This window comes from Schistocerca gregaria, chromosome 5, assembly GCF_023897955.1.
Source record: "Schistocerca gregaria isolate iqSchGreg1 chromosome 5, iqSchGreg1.2, whole genome shotgun sequence".
In the NCBI taxonomy this organism is placed as follows: Eukaryota; Metazoa; Arthropoda; class Insecta; order Orthoptera; family Acrididae; genus Schistocerca; species Schistocerca gregaria.
The window spans coordinates 348,515,533-348,534,395 of NC_064924.1; the positions used below are offsets into that span (position 1 = coordinate 348,515,533).

The window sequence follows — 18,863 nt, forward strand, 5'->3', positions numbered from 1 at the left end:
CCATATTTTTCAGATATGTCGACAAAAACCTTCAAGTGGAAGAAGTTTTTATGCGCTTCTATGAAGTAGCTACCGCAAGTTCTAGGTCGTTGTTTGATATTGTCCAGGGTGTCACAAGTCATTTATCCCTCTATATAAAATATTGTCCTGGTCAGCGTTATGATGGCGCGAGCAATGTCAATGGACATTTAACAGGATTACAAAGTAGAACTACCCAATTGGAGCTGAGACCTATATTTGTTCATTGCTCGGCGCATAATTTGAATTTGGTTCTACAAGATATGATGCAATTCGTTAGTTATGTGTGAGACTTTATGATGTTTCTTCGTGAATTAAAATCATTTGTAAGACATTCGCCAAAGAGGTTAGCGATGTTTTAACCGTTACAAAAAGAAGACGAAGAGGTAAAAATTGTTCACAGACTGACTTCCCGACCATTCTGTCCTGGGAGATGGTGTGCCGGGGTACAATCACTCAAATCGTTTGAAGTAATTATGACGTTCTCCTGAAATTACTGGAACATTTGTCAGAAGAAAAAAATAAAGCCGGTGGGAAGGCTAGTGGATATTTTCCGAAATCTATGTCAATTCAGATTTCTTATTTCCATGAAAATGTTAATTTCAGTTTTCGGCAAGATTGAGCAACATCGTTCTTATTTTCAGAAGAAATCATTGTCGTAGCGAGAAATGAAATCATTGGCGGAAACTTTGGTCTGAGAGTTTAGCTTTATAAAAGAATACATTTTTTGAGTTTTGGAATAAAACGATTAGAAAAACGGAGGAACTTAACATTTATCAACCAGTTTTACCTAGAAAAAGGAAGATGTCAAAACACTACGACGAAGATAGTGATCCTCATACATATCACACGCCGGAGGAAATGTACAGACAAATATTTTTGTAAATAATTGATGTGGATTATCAGTTGGATATAAATGATAAAATAAGATCTTTGAGATTGGAGGTGGCTAACCAAAGTATAGTGTGACATGAGACTATATGCATGCGTTGTATTCAGTTCGTAGTGTAAGAAAAACATAGTTGACGCTGGTATGTATTGATAACAGGAAAAAATGGTTCAAATGGCTCTGAGCACTATGGGACTTAACATCTATGGTGATCAGTCCCCTAGAACTACTTAAACCTAAGGACATCACACAACACCCAGTCATCACGAGGCAGAGAAAATCCCTGACCCCACCGGGAATCGAACCCGGGAACCCGGGCGCGGGAAGCCAGAACGCTACCGCACGACCACGAGCTGTGGACATACAACACGAAAAGCGAGAACGTGTAAAAAGAGATGCTTGAGCTTATTGTGAATATGACAGTATCACTGGAGCCAATAATGTAGCTTTTCTTCGACATAGGGAGAAAAAAACATTTTAGCAACCATAAAAATTCTCTCAAAGTACAGCCCGGTCATTACGTGATCAAATAAATAAACCAAAAAAGGCCTATACCTAAAAATACTTTAGCCCTTCAATTCAGAATGTCCAATACTGGCAGTTAAAAAAGGAATTATTAATGATATTAACGCTGCCTCATTATTTTCTGTCGTTACCCAGGCAACTTAGGACATTACACAGAAAGATCAGTTAACTCAGATATTTTGATTGTTACAGTGGAAAGTCTTGTGACATGAAGACAGATGAAAGGTTTTTAAGTCTTCGTGAAATAAAAGATCAAAGAGCATTAGGAAATGAAAAGGAAGTACTAAGTGCAGTAGATGAAAAGGGACTTTTTAACTAAAAACTGTGATGAGGGTTGTGATAGTTGTGCCAATATGACAGGAATACACAAAGATATCGGAGCGAGAATTCAACAGAGACAAAATACTGTAAAATACTTCCATTGTGCAGTGCACACTATAAGTCTAGCACTTAATGATGTTATATGTGGAATTCATACTTTTTGATGGAAACTGACATAATTTAATTTGTTTGTGATCAAGAAGTGTCCATCATAATTGCTCAGATAGTGAAAATAAAAAAAAGACATTGCACAATTTAAAATCTGAATATTCCTTGTTGTAGCTAGAGTGTGTGTAAGAGACTACACTGAAATGTAAAAACGTTGAATTTAAGGCAGTGTACGAAAATATAAAAATATTGAATTAAAAACATTGAATTTCAAAATATTTTATATGAAACACCGTATAAAATAAATGAACATTGATTGTACAAACATTATAAGAAAAAGCATAAAAAAAATCGTACAGTACCCAACTTGTGTGAGCTTAGAAATCGTTAAGAGTCAGCGACCGACTAGACTCCAACATGCCGCTTAAGTCTCAATGTTGATTCACTTAACACAATGGAAAGACGCTATCTGAAATTTGACCCTAATATGAGATCGTAAGGTGACGAATTGCTTTATAATCAATTAATAACTATATTTTAAAAACGACTGATAATGAAAATAACGTTAAGGGAAGACTACCTACTTAAAACGAAATTCAATTCAAAATGAACTGGTGATATTACAGAAGTTGGTCTTTTTACACAAAAAAAACAATTAATCAGCACAGGTGTGACTTCCGTTGAAGGATAATGAATAAATCCTAAGAATCTGTATTTTACTAACCAGTTGTCGGTTATCGAACTAAAGCAAAATCAACCTATCTTCGTAACTGGAATATAACGTCGCTGTACCCTTATAAAATGTCAAATTCTCACCTAACGACCCAGTGCTGCACAATACGCTCACCAATCTCTTGTCGTCTCGATGGACGAGAAGATGAAGGCCAGGACGAGAACCGCACCATTCCAGAATCTGCGGATTGCGCTAAGTCGCTTGGATGACGTTCCAGCGCAGAACACCAGAATGATCAGTGCCTCAGCGATCGAACACATGAAGCCGCCTCTAAGATGACAGGTCCAAGAACACTCGATCGTGCGCCCCGCCACTCGACTCATCCGTTTGCGCTGGAACGGCAGCAAACACCAACCCGGAACTTTTACTTCCTTCTATCCAGTGGCGTGAAACTGCCATATTTAATCATTTCCCCACACGCATTATATCAACTAGACGGTCAGCCAGGGCACACTCCCTTTCAAAGTTTGTTGAGAAAATTTCCATCTGACGTCAAGAGGCGATAGACGATTCAGAACTTCCTCTCCTTTTTTTTTTTTTTTTACGACTCAGAATTCCTAAAACGCCAAGCAAACATGACGGGACTCCGCCAGGTTTCATCCCCACAGCAGCAGGCCTGACTTGTTGAAGAATAGTGAGCTTTCTCCAGGTGTTATGAGCTGGCGGGCCAGCCCTTAAACACAGACCCACTAGCCGAGTACCTGACAGTAGCGTACGCCACAACACTGAAAATACAGTCCTTCTTTGAGTCATACGAGAGACCCACAAGCTTCACCCGAGTGTCTCCAGCATCTGCATAAGCCAGGGGCTTAATCCTCAGACTGGCGAACGGAATGCACCGTTATGCCCAGTGTTGTGTGACTTGGTCGTTCCCCACCTTCTGAGGAAAGAGACTGCAACCTATCCGCGAATTCCCTCGACCAAAATGACAAGAGCTCAGACGCGAGCGGCTCTAGGCGCTTCAGTCCGCAACCGAGCGACCGCTACGGTCGCAGGTTCGAATCCTACCTCGGGCATGGATGTGTGTGATGTCCTTAGGTTAGGTTTAAGTAGTTCTAAGTCCTAGGGGACTGATGACCTCAGATGTTAAGTACCATAGTGCTCAGAGCCATTTGAACCATTTGAACCAAGAGTTCAGACGCAATAATAATAATAATAATAATAATAATTTTAGGCCCCTGTAGTACTAAGTTGTGGATAGCAGGCTCATGTCAATACTACACCAAGATTGGCTGGAGAGGGCAGAAGGAGCTGTAAGGGAAGGGGGAAGAAGGGGGTGTGGCATGTCACATGCTAATGATGAAGTCAGTGATAGGGCTGATGCCGTCATTGAAAAGAGTGATGACGTAAACAGGCCGGGCCCTGCAGCGCCATAGATTTGACGGTGAAGGGACCGGGGGGGGGGGGGGGGGGGGGGGAGGCTCACGGATTGCAAGTGTACGTCTTTCATTCAGCAGAGGACTGAAGGTCAAATCGGGCTGGAGTCGCTACCCTCACGTCATTTACATTCCCGATCTCCACTACTAAAACACACAGAAAAAATCTGCAACGTATATAACATACGCAATATATGGAACTAACAACTAAGGCCGTGAACTCCGATAAAGACAGCTCTGCTCGAGATGGTTTGATGTGAAGATAGTGGTAGTATGTGACAGCTTGCCCCATACTTACTTCTTTAATTTAAGCAAGGAAATTGATCAAACGCCGACTGATTCTAAAATTGTTTCTGAAAGGAGAGTCAATCGCACTGTCGGTCAATGGGTTATCATCAGATGAATTAAAGGCAGCAGCGGTATGGACATCGCTGCAACTACACTAATGGCCATTAAAATTGCTACACCAAGAAGAAATGCAGATGATAAAAGGGTATTCATTGGACAAATTTATTTTAGTATAACTGACATGTGATTACATTTTCACGCAATTTGGGTGCATAGGTCCTGAGTAATCAGTACCCAGAACAACCACCTCTGGCCGTAACAACGGCCTTGATACGCCTGGGCATTGAGTCAAACAGAGCTTGGATGGCGTGTACAGGTACAGCTGCCCATGCAGCTTCAACGCGATACCGCAGTTCATCAAGAATAGTGACTGGCGTATTGTGACGAGCCAGTTGTTCGGCCACCATTGATCAGACGTTTTCAATTGGTGAGAGATCAGAAGAATCAGCTGGCCAGGGCAGCAGTCGAACATTTTCTGAATCCAGAAAGGCCTGTACTGGACCTGCAACATGCGGTCGTGTACTATCCTGCTGAAATGTAGGGTTTGGCAGGGATCAAATGAAGGGTAGATCCGCGGGTAGTAACACATCTGAAATGTAACTTTCACTGTTCAAAGTGCCGTCAATGCGAACAAGACGTGACCGAGACGTGTAACCAATGGCACCCCATACCATCACGCCGGGTGATACGCCAGTATGGCGATGACGAATACACGCTTCCAATGTGCGTTCACCACGATGTCGCCAAACACGGATGTGACAATCATGATGCTGTAAACAGAAGCTGGATTCATCCTAAAAAATGACGTTTTGCTATTCGTGCACCCAGGTTCGTCGTTGAGTACACAATCTCAGGCGCTCGTGCCTGTGATGCAGCGTCAAGGGTAACCGCAGCCATGGTCTCCGAGCTGATAGTCCCTGCTGCTGCAAACGTCGTCCAACTGTTCGTGCAGATGGTTGTTGTCTTGCAAACGTCCCCATCTGTTGACTCAGGGAGCGAGACGTGGCAGCACAATCCGTTACAGTCATGCGGATAAGATGCCTGTCTTTCTCGACTGCCAGTGATACGAGGCCGTTGGGATCCAGCACGGCGTTCCGTATTATCCTCTTGAACCCACCGATTCCATATTCTGCTAAGAGTCATTGGAGAAGAACAGCGTTCTGTTATCCGGTTTTTGTGTAGTGGAGGTGTGAAACCTATTGAAATTCATCGACGAATGAAGGTTCAGTACGATGATGCACGTTTGTCACAGCAGCAAGTCTAGGATTGTAGTAGGAAGTTTGCAAATGGTGTGACTTCAGTGGAAGATGCTCCTCGTCCAGGTCAGGCACAACGAGTTGTGACTCCACAGAACATTGCAGCAGTCCGAGCCATAGTGAAGGAAAACCGCCGAGTGACAATGAAGAACATTGCAGCAAGTTTATAGATTAGTGATGGGTCAGCACACCACATTGTGCATGATGTGCTCTAGTTGCACAGAGTGTCTGCAGGATGGGTGCCACATCAGCTGACTCCTGAAAAAAGTGAACGACGTGTTGATGCTTGTGAAGAACTTCTTCGGCACTTTGAACGAGAAGGTGACGACTTCCTTGCAAGAATCGTTGCTGGGAACGAAACCTGGGTTCACTTCCACCAACCGGAAACGAAGACAGCGAGCAAGGAATGGCGCCATTTCTGATCACCAAGTAATTTCCGTATGTTTGGACCACTCAAAGACGCAACTGGAGGAAAGAAGTTCCATTCTGATGAAGAGGTACGCAACGCGGTGCATGAGTGGTTGCGTGGACTACCAAAAGGATTTTTTTCTAAGGGAATTTATGCACTTTGTAAGCGCTGGAGGACTTGCATTGAGCGTGGGGCAGATTATGTTAAAAAGTGATACAGCTTTTTCAAATTCTGCATAGTAAATAATATTTTAAAAAATATTTAAGGTTTTCATTTGACTCACCCTCGTATATTTATGCTCAGTGTCTAGTCCCTGCACCATCGCCGAACCTTTTGCTTTAGTCTTCTGACATGGCAGCCTTCCCGTTGACAACAGAATCGTCCTCCGACAGTCTGACAGATCTTCCGACGTCATTCACCAGAAACACTATCTGAAGTATCCAGACACTTGCCGGCTGGAGTGGGTGAGCGGTTCTAGGCGCTACAGTCTGGAACCGCGCGATCGCTACGGTCGCAGGTTCGAATCCTGCCTCGGGCATGGATGTGTGTGATGTCCTTAGGTTAGTTAGGTTTAAGTAGTTCTAAGTTCTAGGGGACTGATGACCTCAGAAGTTAAGTCCCATAGTGCTCAGAGCCATTTGAACCATATCCAGCCACTTGTTAAAGGACATTAAAATGGGATGTGTCTACCCTTCGCCTTTACAACGGCTTTAACTCTGTTGGGTACAATTCCGGTGATGTGTATGTCTCTGAAGGAATGTGAGCCAGGTCTTTGTCAAGAGCTTAAACCAGAGAAAGTAGTCATATGCGGAGAGCAGTCAATGTTCTACATCGTCTGAAAGGTGTTCCGTTCGTTTCAAGTCAGGACTCTGGGCAGGCCGGCCCATTTGAGGGACGGAATTGTCCACAAATCATTGTCTTGACAAATGCTGCTTTATGACAGGGACAGAAACAGTCATAGTATCCGAACTTCTCTCCTGCTGTACGCGGCACTCGATGCTGTAAAATGTGTCCGCATGTAGCGTTCTCTTCAGCGCAAGAAGGGGACCACACCCTAACCATGAATAACACGCTTCAGTCCGCATCACCACCTCCTCCATAATCCACTGTTGGCCTTGCCCACGATGGCCCTAGCGTTCGCCGAACCCAAGCTCCGTCCATCGAATCGCAACGGCATGCAACTCCCAGTCGCTCGTTTCCAGTTATCAGCTATTAAGTGGCGTCACCCTGTACATCACTTTAAGTGCCGCTTAGCACTGACTGCAGAAATGTGTACGGCTTATGAGGAGCTGCTCGATCATTGTTCGGCGGTCTTTTTGATTCCCTAAACACAGTCATTATGCTAGAGGGACTGCTGGTAGTACTTTAGAACTCACGAGTGATTCCTTTCGCTAATTTTATGCGATTTCTTACAACCACATTTCACAAGGTTCGACGATCTCTGTTGTCAGTACGCGGTTTGCCTGACTTTGGTTTAGCTCTGGTTCTACCTTCGCGTTTTCACTTCATCACGAACAGTCACTTCGGCACCTTTAGATGGCTTCGAACGTCTTTGGATTTGTTACGCCGGTGGCGTCCCGTGACAAGTCCACGTTCGAAATAACTGAGCTCTCGTGATCAACCTGTTCTTCTGTTACTGCATCCATACCTGCCAAATCTCCCGGTTTAGTCAGAAGACTGACGATTTTTCACTTTTTCTCCCACCTCCCGATTATTCCATTATTTCTCCCGATTTTTTCTACTCTCCGTGAAACCGTAGATATTTGTTCTGAAAACCTGCCATTTCAGTTTCTTTTGTCAGCTGTTGGAATTCGTTTGCCCATTAAAATCGACTAATCTACACATGTCATAGAAATCAGGAGGTCTCGCACGATTTACATATCCTGTTTGAGTATTTCCATTTGTGTTCTTATGGTCATTATATAGGGTGAACGTTAATAAACGCTACAAACTGCAGGGACGGATTTCTAACGCGAAATGGAGGAAAAAAGGTTCAGCGAACATCTGTCCGGAAATGCATCGTTGTCACGATAAATGGAGCAGACGAATGACACATTCTCTTACCACATGTCTTGTATTCCTCGTGTGTTGCAGCCTATGTTATTGGCGCAGAGTGTTATAAGAAGCAGAATGGTCCGGTATTCGTGTCGGGAACAAGCCGAGATGGTGTTTGTGTGCCGTCAACCAGATGGAAACTGTCGAGGGGCATCACGGCTATACAAAATCAGATATGCTCACAGACTCCAACCACATCAAACAATATTTAGAGCCCTTTTTGGTCGTTTATGTGTTCAACGGTCTCAACGCACCTTCACCAGTTCACCACTTGGTGTAACCAGTGGTTCCTTCGTATCAACCCCTCAAAAACCCAGGCTATCATCATAGCCCGCACCACCAGCTCCTTCCTTCTCCATGATTTCTACCTATCAATTTATGATCGTCCCATACAGCTCACCCCCATCTTGAGATACCTTAGCCTCACCGTCGACCGTCATCTCACCTGGACCCCTCCTCTCCTAACCAACCAGCAGAAAAGCTGGCCAGTGTGGCCGTGCGGTTCTAGGCGCTTCAGTGTGGGACCGCATGACCGTTACGGTCGCAGGTTCGAATCCTGCCTCGGGCATGGATGTGTGTGATGTCCTTAGGTTAGTTAGGTTTAAGTACTTCTAACTTCTAGGGGACTAATGACCACACATGTTAAGTCCGATAGTGCCCAGAGCCAACCAGCAGAAAGCCCATTCCCACCTCTAACTCCTGAAACTCCTGTCTGGCCAGATATAGGGATTGCATCCTTCCACTATCCTCCACACCCACAAATCCCTCATGTGTCCTATCCTCTGTTATGCCAGCGTTGCCTGGATCCTTGCCCCCCCCCCCCCCCACACACACACGCACACTTTTATAAGGCCCTCGGAATCCTACAATGCCCCATACTCCATTTTGCCTACTGTATTTGCCTTCCTTCCCCCACAAGACTCCTGTATTACCTTATCCCCTTCTGCATCCATTAAATTGTCTGCAGGCCTGTCCCCTCCCCCCTGTCCCCTGGTTTTCTCCTTCCTTCCCACCCATCGCTCATTGCCGCACCTCCATCGCTGTATCCCTTCTTCTCTCCACCTCTACACACTCCATCTCCTTCATCAGGGCATTTTCCAGCACCTCCCCGTCCTGGATGTTGAACTTCACTGTGACATCTACCCTTCCTACCAACTGTAGCCTGGCCTTCTCCCGCCCCTCCCCAGGGCCCCCTTTGTCCCCTCCCCTCCTTCTCCCAGAGTGGATTTTCCTCCTACCCCCCTGAGTCTCTGCACCCCTCTTTGGCTGTTTTCCTCCCCCATCCTTCTCCCATGACCCTCTTCGACGTGCCCTCCACCTCATCCCCCTTTCTCTCCTCTGCTACTCACCTCCTTTTCTCTTCTCCCTTGTCCCCCACTCCTGGCAGCTCGTTCTAGGTGTTTATCCATCATCAAGTGTGCTGTACTAGTGTTGTGTTCAGTGCCATTATACAGTGCCATAATGTGATGTGGTTTCGATTGTGTGCTTCATCTGTTGCTTGGCTATTTTAACAGTTTTGTGACTCTTTATGCTCCTGCCGTACTTTGCCTGGTGTCTTTTAATCCTTACAGCGTGTGTGTGTGTGTTTTGTGTCAACTACGTTTTTAGATTTTTCCCTCTGATTTACAGTCAACGCTTTTTGTATCCTTTCTTCTCGTATGTTCCACCTTTTTTCTATGTACTACCATGTTTTCTTCTTTATACGGTTTTAAATGTCTTCCTGTCTATGTGTAATGTCTCTTGGCTGAAGAGAAGTGCCTATGCTGCTGCCATCCCACCCCAGATGGGGAACTGAAAATACAAGAAAGGAAAAAAAAATCGTTTGTGTGATCATGTCATCCCTCCTACCAACTCTGAACCTCACCTCCCCTCCCTACCTCTGTCCTATTCCCAGACTCCCTCTTACCCCTCCCTTCTATCCTGTTTCTTCCCCACCTACCCTCTCTTTGACTCCCTTCTCTGACCCAAGTCCTTTTGCATTCCCCTCCTCTGCCTTCCCCACCCCTCTCGCACTATCCTGCCCCTTCCTTTATATCTCTTCTCCCTGCATTGGCTTCCCCCCTTTTTGCTTTTTCCTGTCCTCCTACTTTTTCCCCCTCAGGTGTCTTGGTCCTCCCCCTCCCCCCATCTGCCTTAGTCTGTGGTGTGTCTATCTGTGTGTTAAGTATTGTGTATGTTTTTCGAGTGTTGCGAACAGTAACCATACTGTCGCTAGGTGTCATTTTTATCTCTTAACAGAAATCAGACTGTCGCCATTTCTTTAATTGTCTGTTTGATTACTGTGTGTCTTAATTAGTGTCACCAACTCTTTGTTTCTATATTTTTAACTTACACAACTTCCTGCCACCTAATAGTTTAAAAAGTCACCGTTTTTTAACGATTGCTTTTATTGTTAGTTTCTTCTTATTCTGTTCTTAAATAACCCGTAAGGCTGAAGAGCGGTGCCCTAGGCTGCTGCCAGCCTCCTCCCCCCCCTTTGGGGAGGGGGGGGGGGAGCGAATAGAAACCCAATAAATAAAAAAATTGTGTGATCATGGGTGCTTGCAGAGAGATAAACGTGCACGGAGGCTGCAGAATGTGCGTACACCAGATTTGGAGGACCAGATTTCACAGGGTAGTGAGACGGACCCTAGTACAAGCTCCAGGCAAGTGGTCCACCAGCGTGCGGTTAGCCAATGACGATAATATGTATTCTACGTGACAACCGGTACTTTCCCTATCTCCTGCAATCCCATGGAGGCCACTTTGAACAGTTGTTGTGATGTGGATGCGATGCAGCTCTGTACTGTGTTGTGGGACAATTTGTTCTTTCGCTACTCACACCATCCACTTCTGAGCAGATAATCGTAGAACCTATGTTCCTCAATTTGCAGTCAGGAATCCGCCCCTACAGTTTGTCGGCTTTATTAATGTTCATCCTGTGTAGCTTTGTAACGTCATAGCGAACTACTCAAATGAGTCGTTTTGGATTTATTCGAAAATCAGCCGTGACTTGTTGGTCATTCATATTTCCTGGTTCTCCTGATTTTCAAAACAAAATGTCCTGATTTTTGGTTTTTCAATGTCAGCACGTATGCTGCGCCCCTTCTGACGAGATACTGCCCTCTTCCTTGTATACCTCTGACGACGAGGCCGTAAGAACTTCTTCTCACCGATCTCATTCGTATTGACTGGGTGCGTAGGACACAACTAGGACTTAAAACATACGGACCCTCAATCGTTTTCGAGAAGATTGAGCTAGAAAATTTTAGGCATGCTTATACACTGTAGCGCCAAACAAACTGGTATAGGCATGCGAATTCAAAATAGAGGTGTGTAAACAGGCAGAATACGGCGTTGTGGCCGCCAACGGCTGTATAAGACAACAAGTGTCTGGCGCAGTTGTTAGATCAGCTACTGCTGCTACAATAGTAGGTTATCAAAATTTAAGTGAGTTTGAACGTGGTGTTATAGTCGGCGCAAGAGCGATGGGACACAGCATCTCCGAGGTAGCGGTGGAGTGGGGATTTCCCGTACCACAATTTCACGAGTATATTGAGAATATCAGAAATCCGGTAAAACATCAAACCTCCGACATCGCTGTGGCCGGAAAAAGATCCTGTAAGAAAGGGGCAACGACGACTGAAGAGAATCGTTCAGAGTGACAGAAGTGAAACCTTTCCGCAAATTTCTGCAGATTTCAATGCTGGGCCATCAAAATGTGTCAGTGTGCGAAACATCGATATTGGCTTTCGGAGCCGAAGGCCCACTAATGTATCATTGACGACTGCACGATACAAAGCTTTACGCCTCGTTTGCGATCGTCAACACCGACACTGGACTGTTGATGGCTGTAAACATATTGCTGGTGGATGAGTCTCGTTCCAAATTGTATCAAGCAGATGGACATGTACGAGTATGGAGACAACCTCATGAATCCATGGACCCTGCATCTCAACACAGGACTCTTCAAGCTGGTGGAGGCTCTTTAATGGTGTGGCGCGTGTGCAGTTGGAGTGATATGGGACGCCTGATACGTCTAGATACGACTCTGACAGGTGACACGTCGTAAGCATCTTGTCTGGTCACCTGCATCCATTCATGTCCATTATGCATTACGACGGACTTGGGCAAATCCAGCAGGAGAATGCGACACCCGATACGTCCAGAATTGCTACAGAGTGGCTCCAGGAATACACTTCTGAGTTTAAACCCTACCGCTGGCCACTACACTACCCAGACACAAACATTATTAAGCATATCTGGGATGCCTTGCAGAGTGCTGCTCAGAAGAGATCTTCATCTTCTCGTACTCTTAAGGATTTATGGACAGCCCTGCAGGATTCATGGCGTCAGTTCCCTCTAGCATTACTTAAGGTATTAGTCGAGTCCATGCCACGTCGTGTTGCAGCATTTCTGCATGCTCGCTGGGACCCTACACGATATTAGGCAGGTGTACCCGTTTCTTTGACTCTTCAGTGTGTATTTTGTATGATCACAATTATTGAAGCAGTCAGCAGTCGAGCAAGGAAGCTCGTAGTTTCATAAATGCGAGGTTTATAGATCGAATCTCATCGCTCCTGCTGTTTTTCATTCCTGCGTAATTCTAAGAAAATATTTATCATGACTGTGGAAATAATCAATATTTAATTATTCATTTATTATTCACATAATATTTATCCTGGAATAGGAAGAGAAAACATTCTGCGTAAGGAGACGGGAAATAAAAAAGGTATACCCGAGAGCTTTTGACCAAATCAGTACAGTCAAAAATGGTTCAATGGCTCTGAGCACTATGCCACTTAACTTCTGAGGTCATCAGTCGCCTAGAACGTAGAACAAATTAAGCCTAACTAACCTAAGGACATGACACACATCCATGCCCAAGGCAGGAGTCTAACCTGCGACCGTAGGCTTCAGACTGTAGCGCCTAGAACCGCACGGCCACTCCGGCCGGCGTCAGTACAGTCATTTCACTTATATTATTGTACCTAGATTTGTGGCAAGTATATATTATTGTACCTAGATTTGTGGCAAGTATAATATGTGACCTAAGCAGAACTGCAGGAATCAGTGCGATACTGATCGCAGAATCAGGAAAACATGATGTTTCAATATGTCTATTGCAAAAAAAAACCTGGTACTCAGTCATCACACAATGTTGCGGCGCGCGACGCGTGCCGAAGAATATCAACGAATATTGGTACAAACGACTGATACTCTACTGCTGATTGAATTTTCTCTAGAAGCTGCCTCTCTAGTCTATTCGTAGGAATACGCCCAATTTTATTGTCGTTCATTAAGTTCCTCGCTTGCTTGCCAGAATACGGGGTACATTTGGGAGGGATTACTTTAACACTGCGCGCTGGGAGAGTAACGTGAGAATGAAATAAAGAAAGGAGTATCGATAACCAGATACGATCGAGGGGCCTCGCGATTAGGAACTAACCGCTTACTCATTCAGGTGCGGACTCGTTGAATGTTAAAGGCTACACCAAGTACAGGGTGACAATTATTGAACTATATGAAATGAAACCGTCCTAACTTCTGAACGGTTTGAGTTACTACGTCCAACCTGCACGGCTGGCCGCGGGATATGACGGGAATTAGTTTGCGCATACGTGGTTTTGTTTAGCGACAAATTCCATTTTCATTGGGACGGGTTCGTCAACAAGCAGTCCACAAGCATCCACATTTGGGGGACTGAGAATCCACATTTCGCGATCGAGAAGTGTCTTTACCCTCAACGGGTGACTGTGTGGTGTACAACATCCAGTCACGGAATAATCGGTGTGATATTCCTTGATGGCATTTTGACTACTGAACGGCACATGAAGGTTATGGAAGATGATTTCATCCCCATTATCCAAAGTGATCCTGAATTCCACAAGATTTGGTTCACACAAGACGGAGCTTAAACCCATCGAAGCGGGAGCGAGTTTCATGTCCTGAAGGAGCACTTTGGGGACCGCATTCTGGCTCTTAGGTACCCAGAGGTCACTGGCTCAGATTCTCCGGATCTGAATATGTGCTGTAACAACAACGACTCTGTACTACTGTACATTTAAGTAATTCTTTTCATCTGATTTTACGATAAACTTGTGTAATTGATGTTATGATTTCATTTCTTTTTGTTCCACGCCATTATGTTAAGAAAACTGTAAATAAGTTTCAATGTGAATATTAATGTTTATGTCAAATGTCAAGTAATATTGTAATAGAATTGAAATGTAACAAATGTTGAAACTGTTGTAAGATGTTTAAAATTGTTACTGTGTCTGGTCCTTACGTAGGCAATGTGTTAGGATATGTCGAACGCAAAACCTCGGGTGAATACTCGGTCTGTCAGGGAGCGGTGAAAGGTGGATGGCAGGCGAGCGCGGGAAAATGCGCGCGGGCTCTGCACGGCACAACGGGCACAGTAGTAGTTGGAGTTTGGGACTGGTTTGAGCAACACCTTCTGGAGCGAGGAGGCTCTCCTGGAAGACATAGCTTCACTGAGCCTCGGGTATGCCGTTTCAACGCCCACACAGCATGGCAAAATTCCAGAGGCACTAAGTGGAAAAGTATTGCGGCGCTAAGAAGAATTAAAGTGCCGATACATCAAGAGCCATAGCTGTGGTTGTATGTGTGCTCTGTGCCTCGCCATCTTGCCGCCCACCAACCGCCTCATCGATACTAGCAGGTTGAAACTTTTAGTGCTTTATTCGTATGAATCAGAGAGTGAACTGTGTTTGGTTGGTGCAATAATAACCTAAATTTTACCAGAACTTTTCCATCATTTAATTATCCTCACAACTAACCTAGACAGGGTCCTTTCCAAACGTTGTGCAATCCAAGTGTCCCGAAATGAAAATTAAAAGTTGTGTTAATAATAATTATTTGTAGAACTAGCTATATTAGAATGGTGTTTAACGAAATTTTTTGTTGATGAACCAGTAAATGAATAGCGAAGGTCTAACAAAGTCGAAAGATAATATTGATATAGTAATGAAGTTTATTATTTTGAGACAGATTTAAAAGGCATTTAAATGAGCAGTAAATAAGATGAAAAGACTAGTAACTTATATACTGGAAATCTTGAATGAATAATAAATCCAGTATTCATTTTATTAAAATACAGCGATCATAACAGTTTCAGGGTCCCCCCTTCATTCATTTGAATTCTGAAGTGTTCTAAATTGGTTTGACCAGCAAAAGTTAGTCACTGTAAAAGTCAAAATTTATCAGTGTTCTATCTTTGTCAAAATTGACATTTTGTGTGTGGCATGAAAGCACAATATCTAGGGTAACCTGTGCCCGATTTTAATCAGATTAATAGACAGTATAAAGTTTTGTAGTAAACATTATAGTGTAGTGTTAAGTATTCATGGTTTTCCATATCAGTACAGAACGTGAAACTATCAGTTCAATAGATTTTGTGGTTCTAAAATTCTACTATATTATGCACTGTGACAACTTGTTGTTTTTCATGAATATATACCAACTTGTACAGGAAAGAAACTCAGTTAACGCCTAATTAGGCTGGCGACCGTATTATTGTAACAATGGTAGCATCTTCTAGTTTGCTTTAGATCCAGCCTGACATATGATTGCATTTCGAACTTGCTTGACGTATCATTGTTATTACAGAGTATATGTAAGTCTGATTTGCCACCATTCAGGCACAAGCGGTCGATATCTATGCGAAAATCCTTTCTCATGAGATGAATCCCACTCACGTAGCATAGCACGGGCTTTAACGAGTATTGTCAGGGATTACAATGCGACTCCTTTTTATGGGGCTATATTAAAGACAAGGTGTACAGCAATAACCCCAAAAGCATTTATCAATTGAAGACATAAAGTCTGTGTATGAGTCCGTGATAATTTTCTTAAGCGCTTTTATTTTCACAAGTCCGTCTTGATCACATATTTATTTACACTTTATGACCGGTTTCGGCTTATCGCCATCTTCAGATTGTTAAAATATTCTGATGTAAATCTTCGTCAAGTTAAAGATGTGCGTCACACGTTTAACTTGACGATGATTTATATCAGAATATTCTAACGATCTGAAGATGGCGATAAGCCGAAACCGGTCATAAAGTGTAAAGAAATCTATGTGATCAAGACGGACTTGTGAAAATAAAAGTGCCCAAAAGCATTGGTGAGCTGAAAACGGCCATTCAGGAGGTCAGCGACAGAATCGATGTTTCTACACCTCAGCGGGTCATGCAGAATTCCGTTATTCGTCTGCGCCGTATCATCGCCAATGATGGCAGGCACATCGAACATTCCATAACCTAAATGCGAATGTCTGCTGTGACGTTTACATGCTCAATGAAGTATGTGTTCGCCGTAGTCTGTAAGTAATTTACGTTTTTTTTTTATTTTTATCATATAGTTCAATAATCGTCCCGCTATATTTCAGCCGGCCTAAAATTTTCACGTTTTCTTTTCTCGAAAACGCTTGACAGTTGCGTCTTCCTGTTTACGTATGTCGAAGTCCTAATCGTGTCCTCAACATCTTGTCAGTATGAATCACCCCGGTGACTGGAAGTTGGCACGGCGCCCTTGTGAGCTGTAGACGGCGGGTGCGGCTGTGCAGGAACGCAGGCGGCAACCTGCTACGCGGAGAGAGGCGGCCGCGGCCGCGGTTGGCGCCGGCGACGTATCGAACGGCGGCGCTGCGCTCGGCGTGGGTCCGCAGCTGGGTGCAGGCGGCGGGCAGTCGCGCGCCAGCTGCCGCCCGCGGCGCACCATGGCGCCGCCGCACGGACCCCCGCGCTGGCTGCCCGTCCTCGTGCCGCTGCTCGCCGCCGCCGCCGCCGCGCACGCCTACGTCGGTGAGTCCGCCCTCTGCCGCCCGGGCTCTCTCCTGGCTGTAGGCCTACCACTGTCTACAGAGGCCAGTTTCTTTGGGAGGCGTACTCTCATTGCCCTTTACAGTCCTCACAATGCTAGTTTTACCAATTGACGCGGGTGCATTTCTTAATTGAGTGAGTCTGTTATCCGCGTCGTGAGGGGAGGCAAGAGGAATTTTGCGGAAGAGTTTTATGTTAAAATTAAGTGTTACTAAAAATAAAATAAATGTTGACGGTGGATAGCAAGTGGAAAGAGGACGAAAAGAAGGATATTAATCAGGGAGGTTGCACATAGTACATAAAATTTGACGGGTTCTTCTGCAACTACAATTGATCTGAAGATGCTCCACGTTAGTTAAAGAACTCAGAGAAATAGAAAGAAAGTTCTCTTTCTTTTATAGGTGCTCAAATGGTAAGGCTAACTATTGCACGTGACGTAAGAAACAGCGATTGTCGTATAGCATGTTTCAACTAATTTTCATCCGGAGATTTCCAAAACAGAACCAACTAGATTGGAAATAGTATTGTGGAGGTAATGATGACAACGAGTGCGAACCGAAGCTTGTTATGGCTCAAATTTTTCTCTTATTGCAATTTCCTGAAAGACATTAATGCTGCCTTTTAACTATTTCAGATCATGAATTTTAATGCTACTACCATTACTATTATTATACGCTATCATTATGCTCTCGTTCGTAAATTTCAACGTTTTTTTTTCTTTTCTAGATGCGTCTGATGATGAGTTCATAGACCGAAACCGGAAATAAAATAAAGCAAAATTTTTGCGATCGAATGCTCTTTCGTATTCCACAAATAATAAACAGTGACTAAATTTGCATATAAAACCTTGTGCGTTTTTGAATATGAACCACCTGCATACCACCATTTATTAAGTAACAATTAACAGCAACCAAACTGCATAAAAAACCGAAACACGGACACAGTATTGGTACTGGATGTGCAATCACAGCTCTTAATCCTCCCTTGTTTACCTATACCTGAATTCTTCATCTCATGTCGTATAGTTTCTTATTACCGTTACTTAAGTTTGCGACCGCTAATAACCATTGAAATATAGCAAGAAAGGGGTGAGAACCTCACGTGACCCAACTGTAAAAATTCCTCCTCACAAGCATTTCGTTCGTCTCTTGAAGAGCCACCACTTCCTCGAGTGCCGGCACTACTGTGTAAACAATGAAAGCGCTATGGTTGTGCGCCGACTGCTCTTGAGCTCAGACAATGTACAACTGACGAGCTTTTAGCTCGTTCTAATCAGACAATTTATAAGTGGCGTTTAACGTTTTCGTTTGCCATTTTTCTACTGTTGACATGCTACCTTGGTATTTGGTAAAGCACTGTATCTTTTCAGTTCAATAAAAGTCTTATAAATAACCGAAATTATCGTTTGCTTCTCCAGTATCTGGTTCAGAATCCCATTAACATGTATTTGTGATAATGCTTCAGGCTGTGAATTAAATTACTTCACACAAATAATCCTACGTCTTCCCATCTCTCGCCATATGAGGTTACGTAATGCAACCAGGAACACTGTCGAACGTGATCGTTCGGATGCTCCAGGTGCTCTGGTATACGGAGTCATAACGCCACACTAGCGTAATGACCTTCACATCGCTGAATACGTCACACTCAGCTGGCCACGTTATTGCGGTACCGTAGTTCTTCCGCACGTGCGTCTTTCCCGGGGTCCATTCAGCCCTGACTTCATTTTTACGTATTGTGTTTTGCTCACTCGTCTAACATAGGGTACCTAGGAACCTGTTTCCTCGGATCGCTAGACAACAATTCAAGCATATCGTATTAATGGTCTCTATTACAGTAAGTTACACTGATAATGCCTAACTTTGCGTATTCCCAAAGGTGTGTCGCAAACAAATGGCGACATGCAAATAATCAATGTCCTTCGGTGTAGGCAATTTCATTGCAAGCAAAATATTATGATTCGTACATCACTGCCGTAGCGTTTTTATGACGGCTCGTCT

The 18,863-nt window shown here is 44.0% G+C and overlaps 1 protein-coding gene across 1 annotated transcript in view; it reads left to right on the plus strand.

The window, feature by feature from the left end:
- The first annotated feature begins 3,877 nt into the window (after positions 1 to 3,877).
- LOC126273337 (uncharacterized) overlaps positions 3,878 to 18,863 on the plus strand; it is a 443,662-nt gene continuing 428,676 nt past the window's right edge. The window contains exons 1-2 of the mRNA XM_049976884.1: positions 3,878 to 3,940; positions 16,608 to 16,845. Coding sequence (XP_049832841.1) covers positions 3,878 to 3,940; positions 16,608 to 16,845 — 301 coding nt within the window. The remainder of the gene's footprint in view (positions 3,941 to 16,607; positions 16,846 to 18,863) is intronic.